Raw genomic sequence first — 23,267 nt, forward strand, 5'->3', positions numbered from 1 at the left:
ATGTCATGTTTTTTGTGGGGTTTTTTGTTTTGTTTTGTTTTTTTACCCCTTCTAGCAGAGTATGAGAATCCTAAATTGCTCAACATCCTTGTCACCCCTTGGGATTGTCTTGTCTTTTCATTTTACTTATTCTGGTAAGTGTATTATAGTATCACATTGGGTTTAATTTGCTTTTCTTTAATAACTAATGAAGTTCAGCTTTTCATGTGTTTTTTGGCCATTAGATTTACTTTTTGGTGAAATGTCTATTCAGATTTTCATCTGGGTTTCTACTGAGTTGTCTTTTTTTGTTGTTTATTGTTTTATTAGAGTTCTTCCTTTTGCAGACTATGTATTACAGATGTCTTCAACTCTCTTTGTGTTGACCTTTGATTAATAGAAGCTCTTTATTTTTAATGACCAAGTTATCAAAATTTTTTCCCTTTTTTAAAGAAATGTTTGTCTATTCCAATGTAATGGAGATATTCTCTTGCGTTTTCTTCTGGAGAGTTGTTTTACCCTTCACATTTAGATCTACATTCCAGTTGGGATTTTTTTGGGGGGGGGGGTATGTTGTGAAGTAGGAGACCAATCATTTTATTCCATATAGAGAACCAGCACCATTTATTAAAAAGACACTTTTCCCCACTTCCCTGCACTTTTGTTATAAATCAAGTGACTACTGTAAACCTGTGAATGTATTTGTGCATCTCTTTCTTGCCTCTTTTGTCATTGGCCCATTTGCTGCTCTATAAATACTGCACTGCCATAATTATTACAGCATTATAATAAGTGTTTGGTGGTGTAAGCTTCGTGTTTTTTTTTTTTTTTTGAGATTGTCTTTGCTATTCTTAGCCCTTTGCTCTTCCATATATATTTTAAAATATACTTGTCAATTAAAAAAAATGGGATTATTGAATCTGTCAATTTGGGGAGAATTGACATGTTTATAATAGGAGTTTTCCAATTCGTGAACATCGAATATTTCTCCATTCTCTTCAAAGTTGGTCTTCAGTGTCTTTTTTTTGTTTTTGTAAGATTTTTATTTATTTATTAGAGAGAGGAAGGGGAGAGGGAGAGGGACAAGCAGTCTCCCCACTGAGTTTGGAGCCCAATGTGGGGCTTGATCCCACAACCCCAAGATCGAGACCTGAGCCAAAATCAAGTCAGACACTTAACTGAGCCACCTAGGAGCCCCAGTCTTCAGTTTCATTTAATAATATTTGGCAGTTTAGGCTTATTCCTAGATATTTGAGTTTTGTTGAGGCTATTACAAATGGTATTTTAGATTTTTCTTTTTTTTAATATGTTGTTCCTGTAAACTGGTATATGGAAATAAAATAGATTTTTATATATTGACTATATTAAATTCACTTCCAGAGTCTTTTGGATTTTCTGTATATTATACATAGACATGTTAACTGTGAATAATCATGGTTTTATTTCTTCCTATCCAGTTCTTAATACTTTTTATTTTTCTTGTTTTACAGAATTAGCTAGGTCCTCCAGAACCCCATTGAATATAAATGATGGTAACTTGTCTCAGTTTTAGTTTGAGGGGAAAGTTTTCAGTATGTCACCATTAAGTATAATATTTTTTATATATTTCTTAGATCATCTTTATCAGATTAAGAAGATTATCTGCCTTAGTTTGTCAAGAGATTTTTTTATAAATAGGTGTTAAATTTTTTTTACATCATTGGATTTTGTTAACATTTTGCTTAGGATTTTTGCATTTATGTTCATGGGTGAGATTGTCGGGTTTTCATAATAAAGTATGCTGGCTTTGTAAAATGAATTAGGTAATGTTCCTGCTTTTTTAAAAATACTCTCAGTTTGTTTGGGTTGTCATTTCTTTCTTAAGTGTAGGAAGGTTCCACTGGGAGCCTGCAGATTTATTTGTGGGAAAGTATTTTAATAATTCATTTTCTTTGGTAAATGTGAGATTAATCAGATCTTCATTTAAATCTTATTTCAGTTTTGGTAAATTGTGTTTTTCAAGGAATTTATTTCATCTAAATTGTCAAATTATTTGTGTAAAGTTATTTATAATACCTTTTTAACATCAAGAAGGTTCATAGTGATGTTGCGTTTTTCATTTTCTTAGTTGGTGATTTGTGCTTTCTTTCAGTCTTTCTATAGGTCTGTCGATTAGTCTTTTAGTTCTGTTGATTTTCCCTATTGTACATTTGTTTTCTTTTTAAGTTTTGTTCATATTTTCATTATCTGCCTCTGTTTACTTTGTGTAATTTGCTGTTTTTTATTTTGAGGTCGATGCTTAAATAATTGATTTTCCACTTGTTCTTGTATTTTATTTTATTTTTTTAAGATTTTATTTATTTATCGAGAGAGTGAGTGAGAGCACAAGCTGGGGGCGGGGGGAAGGAGAGGCAGAGGAAGAGAGAGAAGGAGAAGCAGGTTCCCCACTGAGCAGAGACCCTGACCTGGGGCTCAGTCCCAGGACCCTGGGATCATGACCTGAGCCAAAGGCAGATGCTTAACCGACTGAGCCACGCAAGCGCCCCATTCTTATATTTTAATATACAAATTTAAAACTAAGTTTTCCTCAAAGCATAGTTGTCCAACCGTGTCTGATTTGTTGTTGGAGCCACATATTGTGTTCTTAATTTCAGTTACTATATTTTTCGGTTCTAGAATTTCCTCTTAGATTTTTTTAATAGGTATCATTTCTCTAGTGAAATTCTTCATCTTTTCATCTCTTTTCCTACTTTTCCTCTATTGTATATTAAGTCCTTTTCTGGTAATTCAAAGATCTAGGTCTTTTTGTTGCTATCCCTTTCTTTTTTCTCTTCATTTTTGGTTACTTAGTTCTTTTGTCATGCCTGGTTAATATTTTTAATAGGTTAATTTTAATTCCAGTATAGGTAATTTACAGTATTAGATTCAGGTGTACAATATAGCGATTCAGCAATTCTGTTCCTTATTTTTTTTTTTTTTTTTTTTTTTTTTAAAGATTTTATTTATTTATACGACAGAGAGACAGCCAGCGAGGAGGGAACACAAGCAGGGGGAGTGGGAGAGGAAGAAGCAGGCTCCCAGCCGAGGAGCCTGACGTGGGACTCGATCCTGGAACGCCAGGATCACGCCCTGAGCCGAAGGCAGACGCTTAACCGCTGTGCCACCCAGGCGCCCCAGCAATTCTGTTCCTTACTGCTCATCATAAGTGTGCTCTTAATCCCCGTCACCTGTTTTACCCATCTCCCCACCAGCCTCCCCCTGGTGACCATCGGTTCTCTATATTAAGAGTCTTGTTTCTTGGTTTGTGTCTGATTTTTTCCCCCTTTGTTCATTTGTTTTGTTTCTTAAATTCCACATGAGTGAAATCACATGGTATTTCTCTTTCTCTGACTGGCTTATTTTCTTAGCATTATACTAATCTAACATGCCCAGTAATTGTTAATTGAATGCTGAACATTATGAAAAATTATAAAGGTTCTAGATGTTATCATGCTGCGGAAGGGTTCAGTCTTCCCTTTGGTGGGTGACTGAGTAGAAGATTAATCACTTTAACCCAGTGAGGGATGGTGCTGATTGAAGTCTGGGCTGCAGGTGGGTACGGCTTCATCTGCCTCTGGTGTGCCCCACCTCCTAGAGTGTAGTCAAGGATTCCACCTGAGAACTTGGGAGGCTGCTGAAGGGTGCTGAATTCATTCTTGCTTTTCAGGGGCTTTTGCTTAGCTTCTTACATCCCTGTCCTTTCCAACTTCAGAATTTCATTCAGAAAATTCCATTCCGAGATTAAGCTGAGTGTCACATTCAGTTCTCTGACCCTTCCTCTCCTCACTTGGCTCCTCAAGTCTCAGAATTTTGTCTCTAGCCCTATAAAGTCTCAGAAGCTCTGTTGGTTTCTTTGCCCATACTCTCAGCCTCTTGCCATACTCAAGAGGATGGGCAGATGCCCTGAAGGAAAAGCTACTACAGAATATTGACTCCTCTTGTTACAGGTTTCCCCCAGTATTTGAAAGTAGAGCATTCCTGTGAAAACTTTTGTAAGCTGAAATGGTGTAAAGCAAAGAAGCAATTACCATTAATTTATAAGGGAAATTTTCTGAGTGTTCCCAGACCCTCTCTTTGGTTTTTCTTCTTCTTTTTTTTTAAGATTTTATTTATTTATTTGACAGAGATAGAGACAGCCAGTGAGAGAGGGAACACAAGCAGGGGGAGTGGGAGAGGAAGAAGCAGGCTCATAGCGGAGGAGCCTGATGTGGGGCTCGATCCCATAACGCCGGGATCACGCCCTGAGCCGAAGGCGGACGCTTAACCACTGTGCCACCCAGGTGCCCCTGGTTTTTCTGATACCTTAGGACATATCTTGCTAACAGATGGGCAGAATAAGTCAAGATAAAGCCCTGGTGCTCACAGACACAGTTCAAAGCTTGATGGCTGAGGCGCTGAGTATGGGCTGGGGGAAGGAGATGGGGGAGTACCAGTTTGCTGCTCTGGGTGTGCCGCTGTCTCTGTAACAGCCTGCTGCAAAATGAATGCTGAATGCTACTTTTACTTTTTGCCTTTTTTCGTAAAAATGAAAACCTTTGGATTTTTTCAGGTACTAAGGTAGGTTTTTAGTAAAAGCTAAGTGACAAACACGGACTTTTGAAATCGGGATACTTGTACCTCTTTTCCAGAATCTTGGTTCTGCAAAGCCTGGTTGTCCTAGGTAGATTTGAATACTTCAGAACAGGTGATGGTGGTGATGGTGGTGGTGGTGGTGGTGGTGGTGGTGGTGGTTAATAAATAGCTTTTCTAGTTCTCAGCTGGAGTGTAGGTTGCTACCTACTCTATCATAGCCGAAAGCAGAAATGTAATTTCTTTTAAAATGTTGAACTTTACAGGTGTGACAAGAGAGGCTGTGGGAGCACAGGAAGGTACTTAGCCCAACTAGAGTTATTAGGAAAAGTGTGGTGAGGAGTGACCATTGAAATAGCTCTTGAAGGATAAATAATAAGGTAGGTAAAAGAGAGGGGGGTGTGTACCGACCAGAGGGAACAGTGTGAACAGAGGAGAAGTGATGCAATAAAATAGCATAGCAGGAGCAAGGAAGGACCATAAATACAAGTACTACTCTTACAGTATGAATTTTAAGGCAGAAAGTGATGGAAAGTGAGTGAGGCTGGAGAGGTAGGTCATAGGGATTTGTATGCCGCGCCTGGGGGATGTTCTTTTAGGTAATGGTGAGCCTTTTAGAATTTAAAGCTGGAGAGGATTTGTTTTTTAATGATCAGAATAGTGGTGTGTGGAATATAAAACCCTGTGTTTTACCAGGTTGGATCAATCCATTCTAAATTCTCTTAAGGATTAGTTAGTTGTTCAACTTACTGAGCTGGCTTAACCCTATTTGAGGAATCCATGTAAAAGAAAACAGATTCCTTGACCAGGAAGTACTGTCTAGGGGGGCCAGGCAGTTCTGCTTTCTTTTCTTCCTCCTGACCTTCCTTCTGAAACGGATCACTTAAGACAGGGAACTTAACTTTTGTAAAGCTATCCTGATAATATTACTGTTTAGTACATGTTTGAATTGATTTGAAAAAGTGATCTTAGTATGACTTCCCTAAGAGTGAGTCTTAAACTGTTAACCTTTTGTGGGGGGTTTTTTGTTGCTGCTGCTGCTGTTATTAATTTTGACGAGTGATGATAATACTATCCATGCAGGAATGCTTTCTTGGTCCTATTCCCATATTTTAATATAAGGTATAAAGTCCAAAGATTTGTCATGATCTCTTTCATAACTAGTTGTATTATAATTGGTTTAAAATAATTATTTGTATGTAGTATTTTGTAAATTTGTTTTTTTCTGGCATCATTAGAGCATCAGGTATTTTTAGAAGTGGGAAAGAACAAAACTAGTAGTTGAGTGCCTTTTGCATTCTATGTGATTTCTATAAGATGGATCATTTAGTTATAACCATGATATGGAAATCTCTGTGTATCTGTGTTCTCTGTGTTACGTACTCTTATAGCATATTATGTCCATCTTTTGTGGCACTTCTTTTTTTTTTTTTTTTTTTAAGATTTTATTTATTTATGTGACAGAGAGACAGCCAGCGAGAGAGGGAACACAACAGGCGAGTGAGAGAGGAAGAAGCAGGCTCCTAGCGGAGGAGCCCGATGTGGGACTCGATCCCGGAACCCCGGGATCACGCCCTGAGCCGAAGGCAGACGCTTTAACGACTGCGCTACCCAGGCGCCCCTTTTGTGGCACTTCTTACAAGTATATGTTTGTTATCTGTTTAGTGTGAAACACCAAATAGGCACATTATATATAATTTGTCATTTAGCGATCTTTTTCTCCTCTATCCCCATTGTATGGATCTCTGAGCTGAAGGTGGAATTAATGGTGTTTTTGTTCCTCATTGGTACTCTGGATCATTTTTCTTTCACCTCCCTCAAGCCTCCCCAGTTTCATCAGATTCTATCACCATCTATTTCTCCTTGTGCAAATGTATTTCCTTATCATTGAGTTGTTTGGAAGGCTTGCTTAACATTACTTTTCTATTTGTTTGGCATTTTAGATAAAAGCTCGTGTTGGTAGGAATATAATTTCTCTTAATTTGTCTTAACCCTCTCCATTAAGAAGTATTGTAACTGCCTTCACTTCATTCCCAGGCACCTTTAGGAGCCCCTAGTCCAGAACTAGATTTTAAGGTAGCAGTTCAGGGCTCTGTGGGAAATGATGTATTGTAGAACCAATGACCATGCTAACAGCTCTGACTTAGGATCTAGTCGTCAGTTTGTGTCTGCTTCCTCTCATCTTTCTCAAGAAGCCGGAGCTCCAGACGATAATGTTTTGCCACCTTTTCCCGGCTATTTGTGAGAGAGAGAATTCAGCTCCTGGCTCTAATAGCCTAACTCCAATTTCCTCTGTCATGTTGGACAGTAGTCTGTGCAGGACATAAATTCCCTTGCTACTCTCTGCACCCAGAACCTATCAAGCGCACAGCTTCAGTTTTGTGAACTGCCTGTGTTTCTTTTTGGTCAATGGAATTACACCACTGATTCTCCGAGTATCTGTTTCTAGCATTCTTTTTTACCCACCTTGATTTTATTTGCAAGTCAGAAGAGCTTGACAATAAGTTATTTCCTCCAGGTTGACATCATTCCTATGCATTAAAGTTCACAGGCTTAAAAAACGCTCTTTTTCATGTCTTTAAAATGATCACATCCTCTTCTCACTTTTTAACTTTTAAGATACAAGTTCGTTGCTATCTCTTATAAGAAGCTTTCATTCTACTTCCACGTGGGACCAAGTGCCTTTTCAGTGTGTTCCCTTAGCACCCTGTGCATACCTCTCTTTTACACTAAACATAGTTGATTGACATTTTCTGATCGTTTGCCTCATCTTGAGACTTTAGAAGTTTAAACGGAGTTTTTTATTCATCTTTGTATTCCCAGGACCTATCCTATGATGGACACTGAATATTTATTATTAATATGAACTGAATTAAATCTTTTGATTGTCAGATGTTTTCAGTTTATTCATAGTTTTAACACCAGCTTGGTGGTGAGATGTTAATGTGAGAGGTTGTAAGCCATTTTTATCTCAATTTCTTGTCAGTATTTCTTGCGCAGTCGTCTAGGGTCAGTATTTGACAAAAGGAATTGACTATAATGTGGATATGTGGCAGTTAACCTTCTGAAATACCAGTTATAACTGAGTTTAGATCTCGATGTAAAAATGATATGTGTGATTAGTTGGTTTGGCCAACACTAAGAAACACCTAAGTATGTTGTGCCAAAGTGAAATGTGACAGAGGAATTGGACAAAAAAATGCGGAATTAGCTTGCCAGTGCAATGGCAGAGATTAGAATGAGCACTAAATCATGTATTTCTCACAACACTAAAGAAAGCCAAGAGGAATGAGAGAAGAAATTCCAACTGAAATATCTCTTTGAGGGGATACATTATTAAGATATACGGCCCACCCTGCTTTCATAGCTCTTAATGTATCTCTCTGTGATACAAGAATTAATTTCATAAAATTGACCCAGAGTAATCAGGAGAGAGGTTTAAGCTATGGTCTCTCTACTTTCTGAGGAATGAGATAAAAAATATTTTTTAAAGGATTTCTGTCTAAAATGATTGTAATTACAAAGATGCAGTGCTTAGATTAAACCTTTATTTGTCTGGAACCCTTTTATTGAAAATACTTTTTTCCACTAATCACAGAGTCATTTCTGTACTCTGTTGTGTTTACCTGGTGAAAGTAGTTCTCATGAATCTGTTTCATTTATTGTAAGTGTAGATTATTATTAGGTTAGTTTTATTTTGTATTTTTTTAAGGTGCCTGCAAAACTCAAGAGTAAAGATAGCTAAATCATTATTGCTTTAAAGTGTGTACCTTCTGAAAATTAAGCCTGTACTCAGCAGTTTAATATGTAGGAAGCAATAATGTTATATGTTTGTATAATAATATCTCCATTGGTAAATTAGGTGAATTTCCCCTTCAGTATTCTTCCATTATCTTTAAATGTGTAATTCATCTGTTGTCCCTGATATCTTTAACTTATTCCTGTTGACTTTAATTTTGTTTTTAATGGGCAGTCATTCTATTACCATACTCCATTTACATTTCCTAAGATGGTTTAATGGCTATTTGCTGCCTTAGAAAGAAATTCACTATTTTTTCTTATTCTCTAGAATTGGAAAACTTAATTCCAAAACTACTGTCAGTTGATAAGTGTTACCTAACTTTTAAAGTGTTACATTCCCTGAACACCTTAGTTTAATTAAAATATAGGTATATGGTGAGATGACATTGTGAAGATTTTATTTCATAAACAGTAAGGGAATATTGGATATTGATAAATTGCTGTGACCAGTACATAATGTTTTATAAAACTTCATTCATCTTAAGTTTGATAGATTTTAAGTAAACTTAAGAACATATTTTAACATATAAACGTATTCCATAGCATATGCTAACCTTTTAAGAGAGCATTCATTCTTGATGATAACTTGGAACTTCACTTGTTTATTTTTATTTTTATTTTAATTGTTCCCTTGTAGAATGTTTCTCCATCCCAGAGAGATGAAGTGATTCAGTGGCTGGCCAAACTCAAGTACCAGTTCAACCTTTACCCAGAAACATTTGCTCTGGCTAGCAGTCTTTTGGACAGGTTTTTAGCTACTGTAAAGGTAAATATTTTAGGATCCACTTACACACAACCTCTTGTTTGAGCATTTGAGTGTTTTTATGCTAAAGCAGGGGCAATTAGTAAACATTCTAGAAAGTGAGAAGGAGTGAAAAAACTTGGACATGATCAATGTCTCTATAAGAAGGCATGATGTTTTCTATTATTGCTGTAAATTTTTAGAAATTGTATTCTGTCATTTTCTTTTTGCTACCGATATTCATAACATAATTATACTTAACCTATGAAGTTTTTGATTTCCTGATTTTAATACAAACCGTATATCACCAACAGAATGTTTAGTCATCTTTTAACACATTGGTGTACGAGATGCTATTGGTGAACTAGACTAGAAAAGTATAAGCCTGTTACACATTTTTTTCTGTCACTACTTATTGACTATACTGTGTTGTGTTTTGAAAATATATAAATACTTTATAGAGGCATACATTTGGAGTATAATAAGATGAACCGAGCATAAAATAAGTTTGGTATATTTTTGTTGAATGAAAGCATGCAAAAATACATGAATAAGTTTTATATTGTCTCAGTTGGTATGATATATCATTGGTTGTATTATGTGAAATTAGTCATAGTAGGCCCTGAATGGATTTAAATCAGAAAGTTAGCATTTATTTAATGGCAAGGCATGAAGAAGTAGAAAAGCAGTTCATTTGCTGTCATTTGTACGCCTAGGAATATGTAAGCTGGGGAAACTGTGAATTCAATGCTAAGGATACTGTACTCTTTTTTATTAAGTACGATAAATAGAAGTCAAAGAATTATGGTGTGGAAGAATTTGGATGGCCACTCAGTTATCTTTTTATGTTTCATACTTGTATTCTTAAAAGACTTAAAGAACCCTTAATTATAGTGATACTAATTGCCTGTAATTTAGGTTATCTGACATGTCTACTTTTTTTTTTTAATGTTTTTTTATTATATTATGTTAGTCACCATACAGTACATCCCCGGTTTCCGATGTAAAGTTCGATGATTCATTAGTTGTCTATAACACCCAGTGCACCATGCAATACGTGCCCTCCTTACTACCCATCACCAGCCTATCCCATTCCCCCACCCCTCTCCCCTCTGAGGCCCTCAGTTTGTTTCTCATAGTCCATAGTCTCTCATGCTTCATTCCCCCTTCTGATTACCCCCCTTTCTTTGTCCCTTTCTTCCCCTACCGATCTTCCTAGTTCTTATGTTCCATAGATGAGAGAAATCATATAATTGTCTTTCTCTGCTTGACTTATTTCACTTAGCATTATCTCCTCCAGTGTCGTCCATGTTGCAGCAAATGTTGAGAATTCGTTCTTTCTGATAGCTGAGTAATATTCCATTGTATATATGGACCACAACTTCTTAATTCACTGACATGTCTACTTTTATCTCACTATCAAGTCCCTTCTTCCATCCTCCTACTATAGCTAACCTCCCTTTTGCAGAGAAAGATGAGTTTAAGCTTAGTGTCCTTTCTTGGTTTTTATGTTCCTCACAAATTATTAATGACCTTATTGTAGCTTCTGTCATAGAAAAGATTCTTACCTTATTATTAAACATTTTAAACAGATTTGGGGAAGTTTCTGGATCAGTTAGAGAATGCCAAGTATCTCATTTTTTTCATATTTTCTATTTAATGAGTCCTGTCATGTTATTAGCATCAGATTCTCTCACTTAGATGGTTGGTTAATCTATACTGAAACAATTAACCTAAAATGTATTCATAGTTTAAATAAAGGAACTTAAAGCAGACCATACAAGGCTGCAGCAGTGAATAGAGCCTCAATCCTAAGTGTGCAGAAGAAAGTGCTATGTAGCTCTTTAGAAGTATGGACCCTGAGCCCCATCCCAGAGCTACTGAATCTGAATCTCTAGTTGGTAAGAGCTGGATGTCTGTATTTAAAGAAGCAAAAACAAACTGCACAGGCGACTCTGATGTACATCCAGGAATTAGAACCACTCTTTGTTTAAAAAAAAAATCACACTTGCTATTGGGATTCTTTTTACTATAAAATTTATTGGTGCCTTTGATTTAGGAGTTGCATTACCTACCTTGAGCTGTTAACTGTTGGGCTCTTCTTTGTAGTGAACTCTGATTATCTCAAGGATTTGACCTGTTGTACACTTGGGGAAATAAGGGATCCTGGAAAACTGTCTTAGCTACAAGATCTGCCTTCACTTCCTGTATCACTTGTGTTGTCCCTAACTTCTGAGACATAATAGACATGACGGTATTTTTGGAAGTGCTTTCTGACCCATAATGTCTGATTAATAATAATGATTAAATAAAAATATTGATAGTTTTGAACCAGCATTTATTTTTCATGTAGGCAGAGAACTAGAGGTTCCTAGACAGTATGCCACTTACACTGAGGCAATGTCACTGGTGTGTTTATTAAATAAGTTAGCTAATCAAGGCCACATCAGGCCATCATCAGAAGGTTTCCCCAATTTCACAGGAATGTAATATTTAAATATAAAATAAATATCAAAACAGGTTTTCTTTGTGTTATGTAACTTACCTCTGTATCATTCAATGTAATTGGACTTAATCGTTCTGGTTATTTAAAACTGGATTCTGATGCTGGGTTTGGCAAACCCTTATTTTGTTAATAAGGTAGAAAGTCGTTCTACCTTACCATAGACAAGGAAAACAGGCAAATTCAAGCCCTCTCCTATGCATGTCAAACCCTTTAGAAAGTTTTTTCCCCCTACTAATTGATTCTGTATGAATGTAGGAGCCTTTCATTCTCACCATGGAACTTGAATATATACTTGTTATACAATTAGAAAACTTCTGCTTCCCCATTAATACCCTTTAGTTTAGTTTTTTTTTTTAAAGCATCTGGGATAGGTTTATAGTCTTTTTTTTTTAATATTGTCTTCTTTCTCTTTAATTCCCCTAACATCTAGTATGTTAATATTACTGATATAAGAGGTAAAGAGAGTAAAACTAGCTTACAGAATACACACAAGTACAAATATATTTTTAATTTTTGGAATTTTATTTATTAAATAAATTATCTTCTAAAATTAAGTTCTTCTCTGCTAGATAGACATTTAGCTTTGGCTAACTAGCATTGGTTGAACTTTTAACAACGTAATATCTTAGTATTTTCATAGAATATAATTATGGCTAAGGTTGCGAAGTTAAAAGTTAGCCCTGGTCTTAGAAAGCAGTAGGTGGGAATCATATTAATTATTCCTTAGAATTTTGTGCATACTTGTCTCACGTGCATATCTAGTTTTTAAAAATAAACTCTTTTAACTGTTTGAAAAACACTGAAGTTGCTTTTTTCCCTCTTCAAAATTTTAGGCCCATCCAAAATACTTGAGTTGTATTGCAATCAGCTGCTTTTTCCTAGCTGCCAAGACTGTTGAGGAGGATGAGGTAAATATTTTCCTTTAAAAATTAGTTATGTCTCTTTCTTGAAAATTTCTCTCCATTTATTAACTTGCTTTCTGTTTACCAGAACAAAAATTGAAAATTAGTTTATTTTTTTTCTCTCCTCTTCACTCTGCCCCATTGCGCTTTGCTTTGGACAGAGAATTCCAGTACTGAAGGTGTTGGCAAGAGACAGTTTCTGTGGATGTTCTTCATCTGAAATTCTGAGGATGGAGAGAATTATTCTGGATAAGTTGAATTGGGATCTTCACACAGCTACACCATTGGATTTTCTTCACATTGTAAATATACCTAATGTCTCTTAGTTTCCTATTGGAATATGTAGTCTTAGTAACTTAGAAAAGTAGACTGCCTACTCATTTGTTTTGTTGTGATTTTTAGAAAAAGAAAAATTAGAAATTAGGATATTATACTATATCAAATTTCATGAAGCTAAAATTAAAAACTTAAGAAATTGAGCAATACCTGAGGTTACATCAATTTCTGTACATAATTTACCTAAAACTTTAAGTAAAACTAGTATGATGTTCTTGTGATTTTTTTTTTTTTTCAGTTCCATGCCATTGCAGTGTCAACTAGGCCTCAGTTACTTTTCAGTTTGCCCAAACTGAGCCCATCTCAACATTTGGCAGTCCTTACCAAGCAACTCCTTCACTGTATGGCCTGCAACCAATTTCTACAATTCAAAGGATCCATGCTTGCTCTGGCCATGGTTAGTTTGGAAATGGAGAAACTTATTCCTGATTGGCTTCCTCTTACAATTGAACTGCTTCAGAAAGCACAGGTAGGTGTCAAAGCAAGTGTTCATTTTAAGTTCATCTCTTACTGGGGGTTATTAGATGATTATAAAACTAAGAGACATCTAATCTTGTAATGGCAAACCACTTTGAAGAGGAGACAAGAGTGAAGTAATACACACTTTAAACTTACGGGTTAGGTGAACTTTTTTCTCTTCTGAAGCTTAGATAGTATTTTCTTGCTTTTCAGCCCTTCTTCTAGGTTACTTAAAATCTTTCTTAAAGAATCTTGAAGAATTAACAAGATTCTGTATATAATACATTGTCCTTTAGTTTTGTACGAAGAACCTTCCTAGCTACATTTGTAGGTTTCATCATAGTACTTCTTTCTATGTTTCACTTATTTTCTAAAAGATAAATTTAAAACGTAAATGGCAAGAAGTTGCTTTTTAGACAAGCAAAGAATTTATTGTTGGCTAGAAAGTGAAGTATTTGTACTAGACTTTGGCAGGTAGAAGCTGTCTTTTTGAAAGAGGTTTTGTCCTGGTAGTTCCTATTATTGCCTAAGATTATTCCATTACTTCTATCTGCAAATTGGCATAAAATGTTATAGGCCAGTTAAATTTTTTTATCAACTATCTATATAAAATGCAGGAGTTTTAATGGAGAAAATTCTCACTCAAATGGAAAGTTAGTAAATGTGCTGTATGTTAGCAACTACTTTGAATAAGCTTTTTGGTTCTAATCATGTCACCAAATAGAAATTAAAAGTTTACATCTGCTGCAGACCATACATACTCCTCTGCAACTGAGTCTGTAAAAGACTTATGAATGTACTTACCTTTTATACATCCCTATTTATTATTTGGTAACAGTTATTCTGATTTATTTTATCGGATTTTATTTAGAGAAAAGACTTAAATTCTGAGCTTAAGTAATTACATTTTATAATAAAATAAAGAACTAATTTTGGCAAAGAGCTGCAGTTACTGAACTTAAAAAATTAGAGTACTATAAAAGAAAAATCGAATAATACTTAAATTTGGTGTGTTATAAGATATCTCATAGATACGAACTGTACAAGTTAGCAGACATGTAAGTACCTCAGTACTGCCTCTCAGCTCTGAGAATTTCAGACCCTAGTCTGTGAGCAGAGAAGGATTGAGGGTCTTTTTCATAAAAAGGCTGATATGATCAGAGCAATATATTAGCTAGAGGCCCATTCCTCTTCTGTGTGCTTTGTTCCCCTGTTTTTAGCGTGGCTCGGCTTGTTGTACATCCCCGGGACAGGCTTAGGATGTTGGTTGTAACACAGGCTGTTTCTCCTTTACAAGGGAGATACTTTTTTTTAATAGCATATCTTAGATTGTTATAATTGAGAAGTACTTCCACTGAAATAAATGCTATAGTGAAAATAAATTCTAGGAGATAGTTGCTATTTAGTGAGAATTTTTAGAAATTATCATAAACCACCATATAACAATAGTGTGGCACAGGAAATTTACATTCCTACCTATAGTGTTGTTAAGTGAAGTTGAATATTAATCATTTACATGAGACTGTGGAAGTGGGGGAAGGGATATTAAGAGAAAACCTCTACATTTCATTTTGCATTATTTTATTGGAACAACTGACCTGTTTAAATGCTCTGACTTGGTCTCTGTGTCTATTCCCAAAGCCAGTACGGAGAAAATTTTCTATATGAAGGGTTCCTCTCACAAAGAAAGGACAGACTTTGAAGCATAAATAACGACTGTTGTAAATAGCATTTGTATTCGGTAGCTTTGAGAGCTTGTTCTCTACTAAAAAAAATACCGGAGAATATGCTTATTCTCTTTCATTAGTCTTCTGGTGTTTTGGTGCTGTAAGAAGAATGTTCACTGAAATTTGTTCCCTTCTTATTGAAGGAGTATTACAGACTTCAAATTTGAAGGAATCTCCTTAGAAATCATTTCATTCAACTCCTCTTTATTTTAAAACTGCAGCTCAGGGAACTTGGGACTTTCTCAGACACACTGGACTGCTTAGTAGAGAACCAGTGCTTTCCCATACACACCTTAAAGATTTAGTTTGGTGGTTTTCAGAGTTTCTTTTAGAACTAGAATCCTTCCCTTGACTCCAGCAAAATCTTGTACACACACAATCCCAGAATTCAAAGTTAGGAAAGTAATACTTTCTAATATATTTGGGGCAGAGACCTATTGGGCACAGTCTTAATCCACATGGCCTCTTCCCTTCTGCAAGCTGTTTGGACATAGTTTGAAAACCAGTGTTCAGTTCTCTTATATGAGAGAAACATTTATTGAAAATTTATTGAAAAATCTATGATCTAGGCACTGGGGTACAGTGATTGTAAAAAATGGAAAAAGGCCTCTGCCCCATGTAGTATTCAAATTATAATGGAGAAGGTAGTTAAAAACAGTATCACAGACTTTGGGACTTGGTCTTAACAGTTCCCCAAAACCACCTGGGACTGATCGCCGACGTACGTGACCCAAGCCTGATAGATCCTGATTCTTTAAGGCTCAGTGCCATCTCCGCTCAGTTCACCTGTGTTTAGTAGGAATACCAGGTCTAATGTCTTTGTAATTAGATGTGTGATAAGGTCATATAATATCAGATATTCCTCCTGGATTCTTGGTTTTAGTTCAGGAAATTTTTGCAACATTATTGGTGAGATCATGCCAGAATTACTTCTGACGTGTTCCCTAGTGTCCTGGTTTGAGAGGACTACCAGTGTCCATCACGGATATTGCATGCTGCGAGGGGGCCACTATCACTGGCTCTGCCTTTGTTCCCCCCGGACTGCAGACCAAGTACAGTGAGTGTTCCTGGTTTGAAAGGCAGACTTCGCTCCTAGTTGCGCACCCCTGCTCCTCTTCGCTCCTGCGCTGCCTGTTGGTCACTGTTCTGGGATGGCCACCCCTCTTTCTCTTATCCCTTCTTTCCTTCTCTACCTCTGTAGCTATACTCACATCCTCCTCTTTCTGACTAGTGTGACCCACTTCGAGAACCTCAGGATGTTAATTCTACTGACTGAATGTGGTGGTTTCCCGAATCCCTAGCTAGACAATTGTCAAAGTAGATGTTCTCAGCTGTAGCGTAGTTTCCAACTAGAGTGGGGACTTAGAGAAGCAGGTCTTCCCCCACCAGGGTCCCCCAGTTCTTGAGGGTGCCGAAGGTCAGACTGCTGCAGCAGGTGTGTTCAGTGCTTTGTGCTGTTTGTCTTACCTGGGGCCATCGGAACCTGTCGTGTATGTCCTGCTCTTCTGTGCCCCCTGCCTGTCAGTAACCCATCTGGATGTCTGCCCTGCAAACTTCCTGTGCTTTCTGCCCCGCCTTCCTTGGCGAGCTACATTACAGTTGTGTTTGTTTTTCTAGCAAGTGTTACTTAAAAATGGTTACCATTATTTGAAATTTGGGGAGATAGTCTTAACATCCCGCAGTTAGAATGAGTTCATTTAGTTTCATTAGAGGACTTGTTGTCTGGTGTCTGAGGTTGTGGTAATTCCAGTTTATGTGCTTATTTTGTTTCCTCCACTGGATCTCAACAAGGGTCGTACTCGATTTGTTTACTTAACAACTTCAGGTAATAGAAGGAATTTTCTTTTGAAGTTTTATTTTGGACAAAGGATTTAGCTGGATGGAAATAGAGTTCATATAGATGGTGTTGATTTTCTTGCTCTGTTATTTTCTAACATAGAGTTGACTCTTGAACAGCACAGGTTTGAACTGCACTGTATAGTACCCTGCTGTAAGTGGGTTTACTCTTCCTTATGATTTCCTTAACATTCTCTTTTCTTCAGCTTTACTCTAAGTATATAATACATATAACATACAAAGTATGTGTTACTCGACTGTTTATAAGGTCAACAGTAGGTTATTAGTAAAGTTTTTGGGGAGTTGAAAATTAGATGCAGATTTTCAACTGTGGGAGTTGGTGCCCCTACCCTATGTTGTTCAGGGGCCAACTGTATAACTTTCTGTTAACTTTTGCACAGAGAAAGATTGTAGTAGTTCAGTCTTCCTCTTACTTGAAATGTATGTCTTTTTTCAAACCATTACCATCTGTGTGAACTCTACTTTGTAGGATTCTGCTGTGGTATTATGCCCAAAGACCAAGGCATTAGAATAGTCATGATAGGGGCACCTGGGTGGCTCAGTCGTTAAGCGTCTGCCTTCTGCCCAGGTCATGATCCCAGGCTCCTGGGATCGAGCCCCGCATCAGGCTCCCTGCTCAGTGGGAAGCCTGCTTCTCCCTCTCCCCCTGCTTGTGTTCTCTCTCTTGCTGTATCTCTCTCTGCCAAATAAAATCTTAAAAAAAAAAAAAATTCATGATATTTTTACTTTTCTATGCCTCTATTAGTCATTTGCTAAGGAACAGTTTGTTAAAGTAGGTACTTTTCAGAAATAATTTTTATACTGTAGCCTTTTTTTTCACTTCTCAATTTCTTTCATTTCTCTTACCTCCCTTTTTTAGGCTTCTTGAAATACTGACAAGGGTACCTATCTCCCTAAAGAACTTTAAAGCCCCATCCCCTCCACTGTGTTTTTTGTTCCACTGTTTCTAGCATGGCTCAGGTTGTCTGCATCCCTGGGACGTGATAAGCCCTCGCCTACAGTTGTAAGCTTAATAGTTGGGGACTATCTTTAAGTATTATGAATTCTTTTAAGGGAAAAAAAGAAATTCTAAGACTGGCTAGTAGTATTTTACCCTTAGGGTGTTATCTAGGATCTTTCAAGTAAGGAAAAAAATCAGTGAACCAAATCGTAGAAATTAAAAATGGTCATTTTCATGTATTTTTTCTGATAATTTTAGGCATTTTAACATTTGTACTTGTGATGATAACAACTGCCTTCCATTCTTCTTTCCACTGATACTTTTCCTGGGTAACAAGTAATGAATATTTTTAGAGATAAAAACAGTCTTGTGACCAAATGTGTTCGTTCTTGGGATCATGCTATTTTCCTTTATTTTCTCTGTGGTATTGCCAACAGTCAAGCGGTGTGGTGTAGGTGGTATAGGGTATGAATAAGATGTGGTTAAGAAATGTCCAAAAATACTTATAAAATACACAAGACTGGAAAGTGATCCCTGGTGGTTAATAGTCTAAGTAGGCTTCCTGGAGATGGTGGCATTTAGCCAGACCTGGAAGGAATAGGTAATACAGTTTCAACAGGTAGAAATAGGATGAGCAGGAGTAGAGTAAGAAAGGACAAGACTTGCACCGAACAGAGAGAGCAGGCCTGTTTGGCAGAAATGGAGAGCACAGTTTGGGATGTGCCGGGAAATAAGCCTGAAAAGGGTTGGGGTCAGATTGTGGAGAGCCTTATACCAAGCTAAAGAGGTTAGCTTATTTCTGGTAGGCTTCGGGGTGCCACTGAAATATTTGAATGGGGGAGAAATGTATGTTGCTAGAGGAAGATGACTTTAGAGCTATAATTATAGGGCAAGTAGGAGAGACAGAGACTAAGGAGTAATTGTACTCTTTACCACAGGTAAGATTTTGAAAGCCTTCCTTACGTAGTCATTGTGCGAGAAAAGAAACTTGGGGAATAAAGATGAATACGATATAATGCCTGCCTTTTGGGAGCTTATAGTCTATAAAGGAAAATCTAAATGGTTAAGTTAGATTATTTTAATACAATGTGGTGTATGATGACAGGTTGAAATAGAAACAGATGACCCTGGAACTTGGGTGTAGGGGCCAGGGGGAATCAAGAGTAGCTTCAGATGGGATACCTGAACTACCCTGAAGGATAAGAAGGAATTAGTGAAACCTCCAAATTAAAAACATTTGTTAACATTGCTCAAGCGTGCTATTTTCCACAAAAATATAATTTATCAAAAGTTCCGATTTGCTGTTTTAAAAACAAAATAAATTGTTTTAAATTTTTAGCCAGATGATCTTCCCCATCCCTTCAATTTTTTCATGCCTCTAGATTTTTCCCTAAATTGTTAACGAATTTTGTGTTTATCTGTTCCTTTGTCTTCATGAAGAGATTAGAAGAGGCAAAGAGGGTGAGGTGAAAGGTCTTCTAGATAGAGGGAATAGACTGAACAAACGTAGATGTTGGATATATACAATGAACAAAAGAGAATAGTTTGTTTTCATGAAGATGTTCAGCATATAATTGCACATACAGAACTTAAGCTCCAAAGAGTCTGACATTAGAAGTACAGATTTGGACACATTTCCTAAGATGATGCGTAGGCCGGAGGGATAGATGAGGTGCAGGTAGAAGGTATGGGGAGAGAAAAGAAAGCTGCGGAAGACAGAGGGCACAGAGAGGGGAAGTGGCCAGCAAAATGACAGAGGAGTCTACATTAATAATTACATGATCAACTTTGTGGTTTTTCTCCCCTCCTGACCCAGATGGATAGTTCCCAGCTGATCCACTGCCGGGAGCTGGTGGCGCATCACCTTTCTTCTCTGCAGTCTTCCCTGCCTCTCAATTCCGTTTACGTCTACCGTCCCCTCAAGCACACCCTGGTGACCTGTGACAAAGGAGTGTTCAGATTACATCCCTCCTCTGTCCCAGGCCCAGAATTAGATTTCTCCAAGGACAACAGCAAACCAGAAGTGCCAGTCAGGGGTGGAGCGGCCTTCTACCACCATCTCCCCGCTGCCAGTGGGTGCAAGCATACCTCTGCTAAACGCAAAGTAGAGGAAATGGAAGTGGATGACTTCTATGATGGAATCAAACGGCTCTATAATGAAGATAATGCTTCCGAAAATGTGGGTTCTGTATGTGGCACTGATTTATCAAGGCAAGAGGGACATGCATCCCCTTGTCCACCTTTGCAGCCAGTTTCTGTCATGTAGCTTCAAGTGTTACCTTTAAGTGCAAACTGAGGTAGACTACTCTGGGAATGGGAACATGGGAAAACCGGGAAGGGCTCGATAAAGGTGTATTACCCTATCAGGCCGATTTGAAGTGAGCCAGAAAAATACCCCATTTACTTGTGTGGCAAATTATAATCAACATTATCTAACCATTTAAAGACCAAAAAGAGTGTAAAATTCAAAAGATCCAAATTTTTTTAAAGTAAAAAAAAACTTTAGTAGTCTTTGTCAGTTCCATCCTTTTCTCTGCTAAAATGTAATGGAGATTGACCCATCTCAAAAATTCATATTTGTTGTTTTTTTCAAGTTCCAAAATCCATAGCTGGCACACCCTGTCTGCAGCATCCTGATTTAATTCTCCTCGTTTTTGCTTGCTGCTTTATTGAGTACGTAATGAACTTTATGCATGTGGATCTATAGCCTGACTGCCACTGATTACGAAACCCTTAAAATCATTTTTTAGCAATTTAGTGAATAAATTATTTCAGTGACAGCCATGTTTAATCCATGATTCAAATGACTCTGAAAAGGGTACTTCAGAATTACCCCATATGAATGAGAGGTGGTAATAGAAAAAGGACTGGCATTACCACATTGATTCTGTATTTGTCTCATTTCAATTCCTGGAGTTTGGAAACAAAATTACTGTTTTCATTTTTGTTTATCTTAAATTGGAGCTTAAAAGTGGCATGTAATTAGGACACTCTTAGATTTGTTGAAAGCATTTTTGACATTTGTATAAAAGACTTTGTGATAAAGTTAATATATCCAGGTGCTCACCAAAGAAACATGTAACAACTAAGGCTTTGGTTTTTTTGTTTTTATGGTTTTTTTTTTTTTTTTTTTTTTTTGGTAACTGATCGGTTTTCACTCACTATAATCAGTAGGAGAGACTGTCTAGATGTTGGGGCAGCTCTATGATTGGGGTCTGTAACATGTAATAACTGAATTCAGTACCCAAGATTTACGTTAAGCTATTAGTATTTTCTTGATGGGAGTTATTCACCCTACCTGTATTTCTCTCCGTGACTTCCGGATGCTGAGCTCACTGTGCAGTCTGGAGAAGGTATTGCAGTCAGAACCGTGTACTGATGAGAAAAGCCTCTGGTAGCAATAAAAGTTGTCCTTAACCTTTGTATCTTTAACTTTTTTCTGCTTGCAGAGTGGTACAAGTTCCTGATTGCCAGACACTGCTGTTGCAACTACAGCAATGATAAAAATCCCAAATACATGCTCACAGAAAAGAACATAAAAAGGGGATTTAAGTGTGACTGAGGGATGTAGGTTTTGACGTAAGAATTTTTCTTTTGTGTCCTCTCTCACCTTCCAGATAGTAAATTTTCATCTGATGGGAACACTGTGAGGTGAGAGCAGGCCAGTCTTGGCATCGCATCACCGACTATTCCAAGATTTGGAAACTTGTGCTTTATGGGTAGTTGTCTGGTGTCTCCTGACGCTTAGAAAGCCTGTCATTCCATGAAGCCTCCACAAAGGCAAGGGAATAAACTTTATGGTCGGGCATAAATTACTCTCTAATCTTCAATTTAACAGAAAAAGTGCATCCCCCGACTCAAAGATCAGACTACAGTGAAGCAGCTAAGTAATTTTCATTCAGTTTGCAAGACGGTATAAACTTATCTGTGGAGAACTGAGTATCTTTTCTACAAATGAGTTATTAGTTGGGGGGGACTGAGAAGGGGGAGTGCTCCCCAATGCCAATAAAAAGATAAAACCGATTTGTTGGCAATGTTCCTGACACAGCCTTTGGCTAGAAGGAAGCTAGCTAGAGCTTAGCTATTCACTCGGCCCAGCTGACGAGACGGAGCTTAACATTTCCACCGTTGAGGGAATTAAGACATTGGTGTCTGCCCCCTAAGAAGCAGCATTTCTTTTCTCCTATGTTAGAAACAACATGTGTGTGCGTCCTCTGTGCTCTCCATACCTGGATTTTCAAGCTTCCTAATGGACTCATTCTGGGGTTCCTGAAATAAAGTCAGTCATGCTTGAGCACTGCTGCCCAGAGCGGCACAGTGGCCTTTCACTGAATGCGATTACGCTGCTGACTCTTGGCCGATGTGGTGAGGAACTTATCTTCATCCTCAGTTTGTACATTTTCAACTGGAAAGGGAAGATATTGTGCCAACTGTTCTCACAACCATCCTGAAAGATTGCATCCCGGGTCTGCATTAGCAAGTCGAGGGTCAGAGAATTGTCTAATGCCACATAGCTAAGACTTTTTAACAAGGTTCCATTTCTAACTCCAACCTTTACCCCTTATATTTGCTAACATGAAGTTTTGTCTAACAATTGTTACTTCTGAAGCCTTCAAAATTCTAGAAATTAGCCTTTAAAAATTGTTAATAGGAGGTCTCCTATCTATGCCCGGTGTTGTTTTGAGCTTTGGCCACTAGGTGGTGCTTCTAGGAAAATAAAGCATCTTTTTAAGTTTGGGGGAAAATTCAGTTACTTAGGCTTACTGCATGAGAATGAGCAGTTGAACACTTGTTTCTTGTTGCCAAATGTTAACATCATTTGCAGTTACAAATTCACATCATTTTAGGTACAGGGGGCCTGTGTATCTGGGACTCGGAAAATGAGCACGATCTGTCATAGTAGGGGGCGGATTGTGTCCAGGTAGGTCTCATATCAAAAACAAAAACAGAAGCAGTTTTACAAAATGAATCCTAATTTTTCTGAGTTACCTAGTCCTGCAAAATAACCTAGAAATGCAATTGAGAAGATTTGTTTCCAAGTCCCCAAACCTTGTTGCTTTCAGTTTGAGTTGGATTTGTCCAAATTCATCAAGACAGAAAAGATGAAGTACAGGCTTAAACAGCATAGGTTGTATCAAAAATTAAAAGCTTTCACCCACCATAATGAGGAGTTGTTCTTAACGATATACTATTATGCCTAAGACTCCCTCTCGCCATCTCTGGGTTATTGAAAAGGCATAGTAAGAGGTAACCAAGAATGTCTTACCAGAGAAATTTGGGAAAAGCTCACATCTCATTTTTAGTTTCCAGGAGCTTCTGAGTTAAGGATAAAATGGGAAAAACCTCTCCCTTTCTCTTGACTATAAAGTACAGTCTTCATAGTGTATCAAATGCCAGAACTGATCTTACTGTGTTACACAACAGTAGGGCA

At 37.4% G+C, this 23,267-nt stretch overlaps 1 protein-coding gene across 2 annotated transcripts in view; it reads left to right on the forward strand.

Moving 5' to 3' along the window:
• The window catches only part of CCNI (cyclin I), a 32,663-nt gene extending 11,410 nt beyond the window's left edge, over positions 1-21,253 (forward strand). For both annotated transcript variants that reach the window (XM_040624860.1, XM_040624859.1), the window contains 5 exons: positions 9,005-9,133; positions 12,449-12,523; positions 12,679-12,819; positions 13,092-13,322; positions 19,653-21,253. In XM_040624860.1, coding sequence (XP_040480794.1) covers positions 9,005-9,133; positions 12,449-12,523; positions 12,679-12,819; positions 13,092-13,322; positions 19,653-20,102 — 1,026 coding nt within the window. In that variant the 3' untranslated portion in view covers positions 20,103-21,253. The remainder of the gene's footprint in view (positions 1-9,004; positions 9,134-12,448; positions 12,524-12,678; positions 12,820-13,091; positions 13,323-19,652) is intronic.
• The last annotated feature ends 2,014 nt before the right edge of the window (positions 21,254-23,267 follow it).

The sequence above is a fragment of the Ursus maritimus genome, unplaced genomic scaffold (genome assembly GCF_017311325.1).
Source record: "Ursus maritimus isolate PB19 unplaced genomic scaffold, ASM1731132v1 scaffold_8, whole genome shotgun sequence".
Lineage (NCBI taxonomy): Eukaryota > Metazoa > Chordata > Mammalia > Carnivora > Ursidae > Ursus > Ursus maritimus.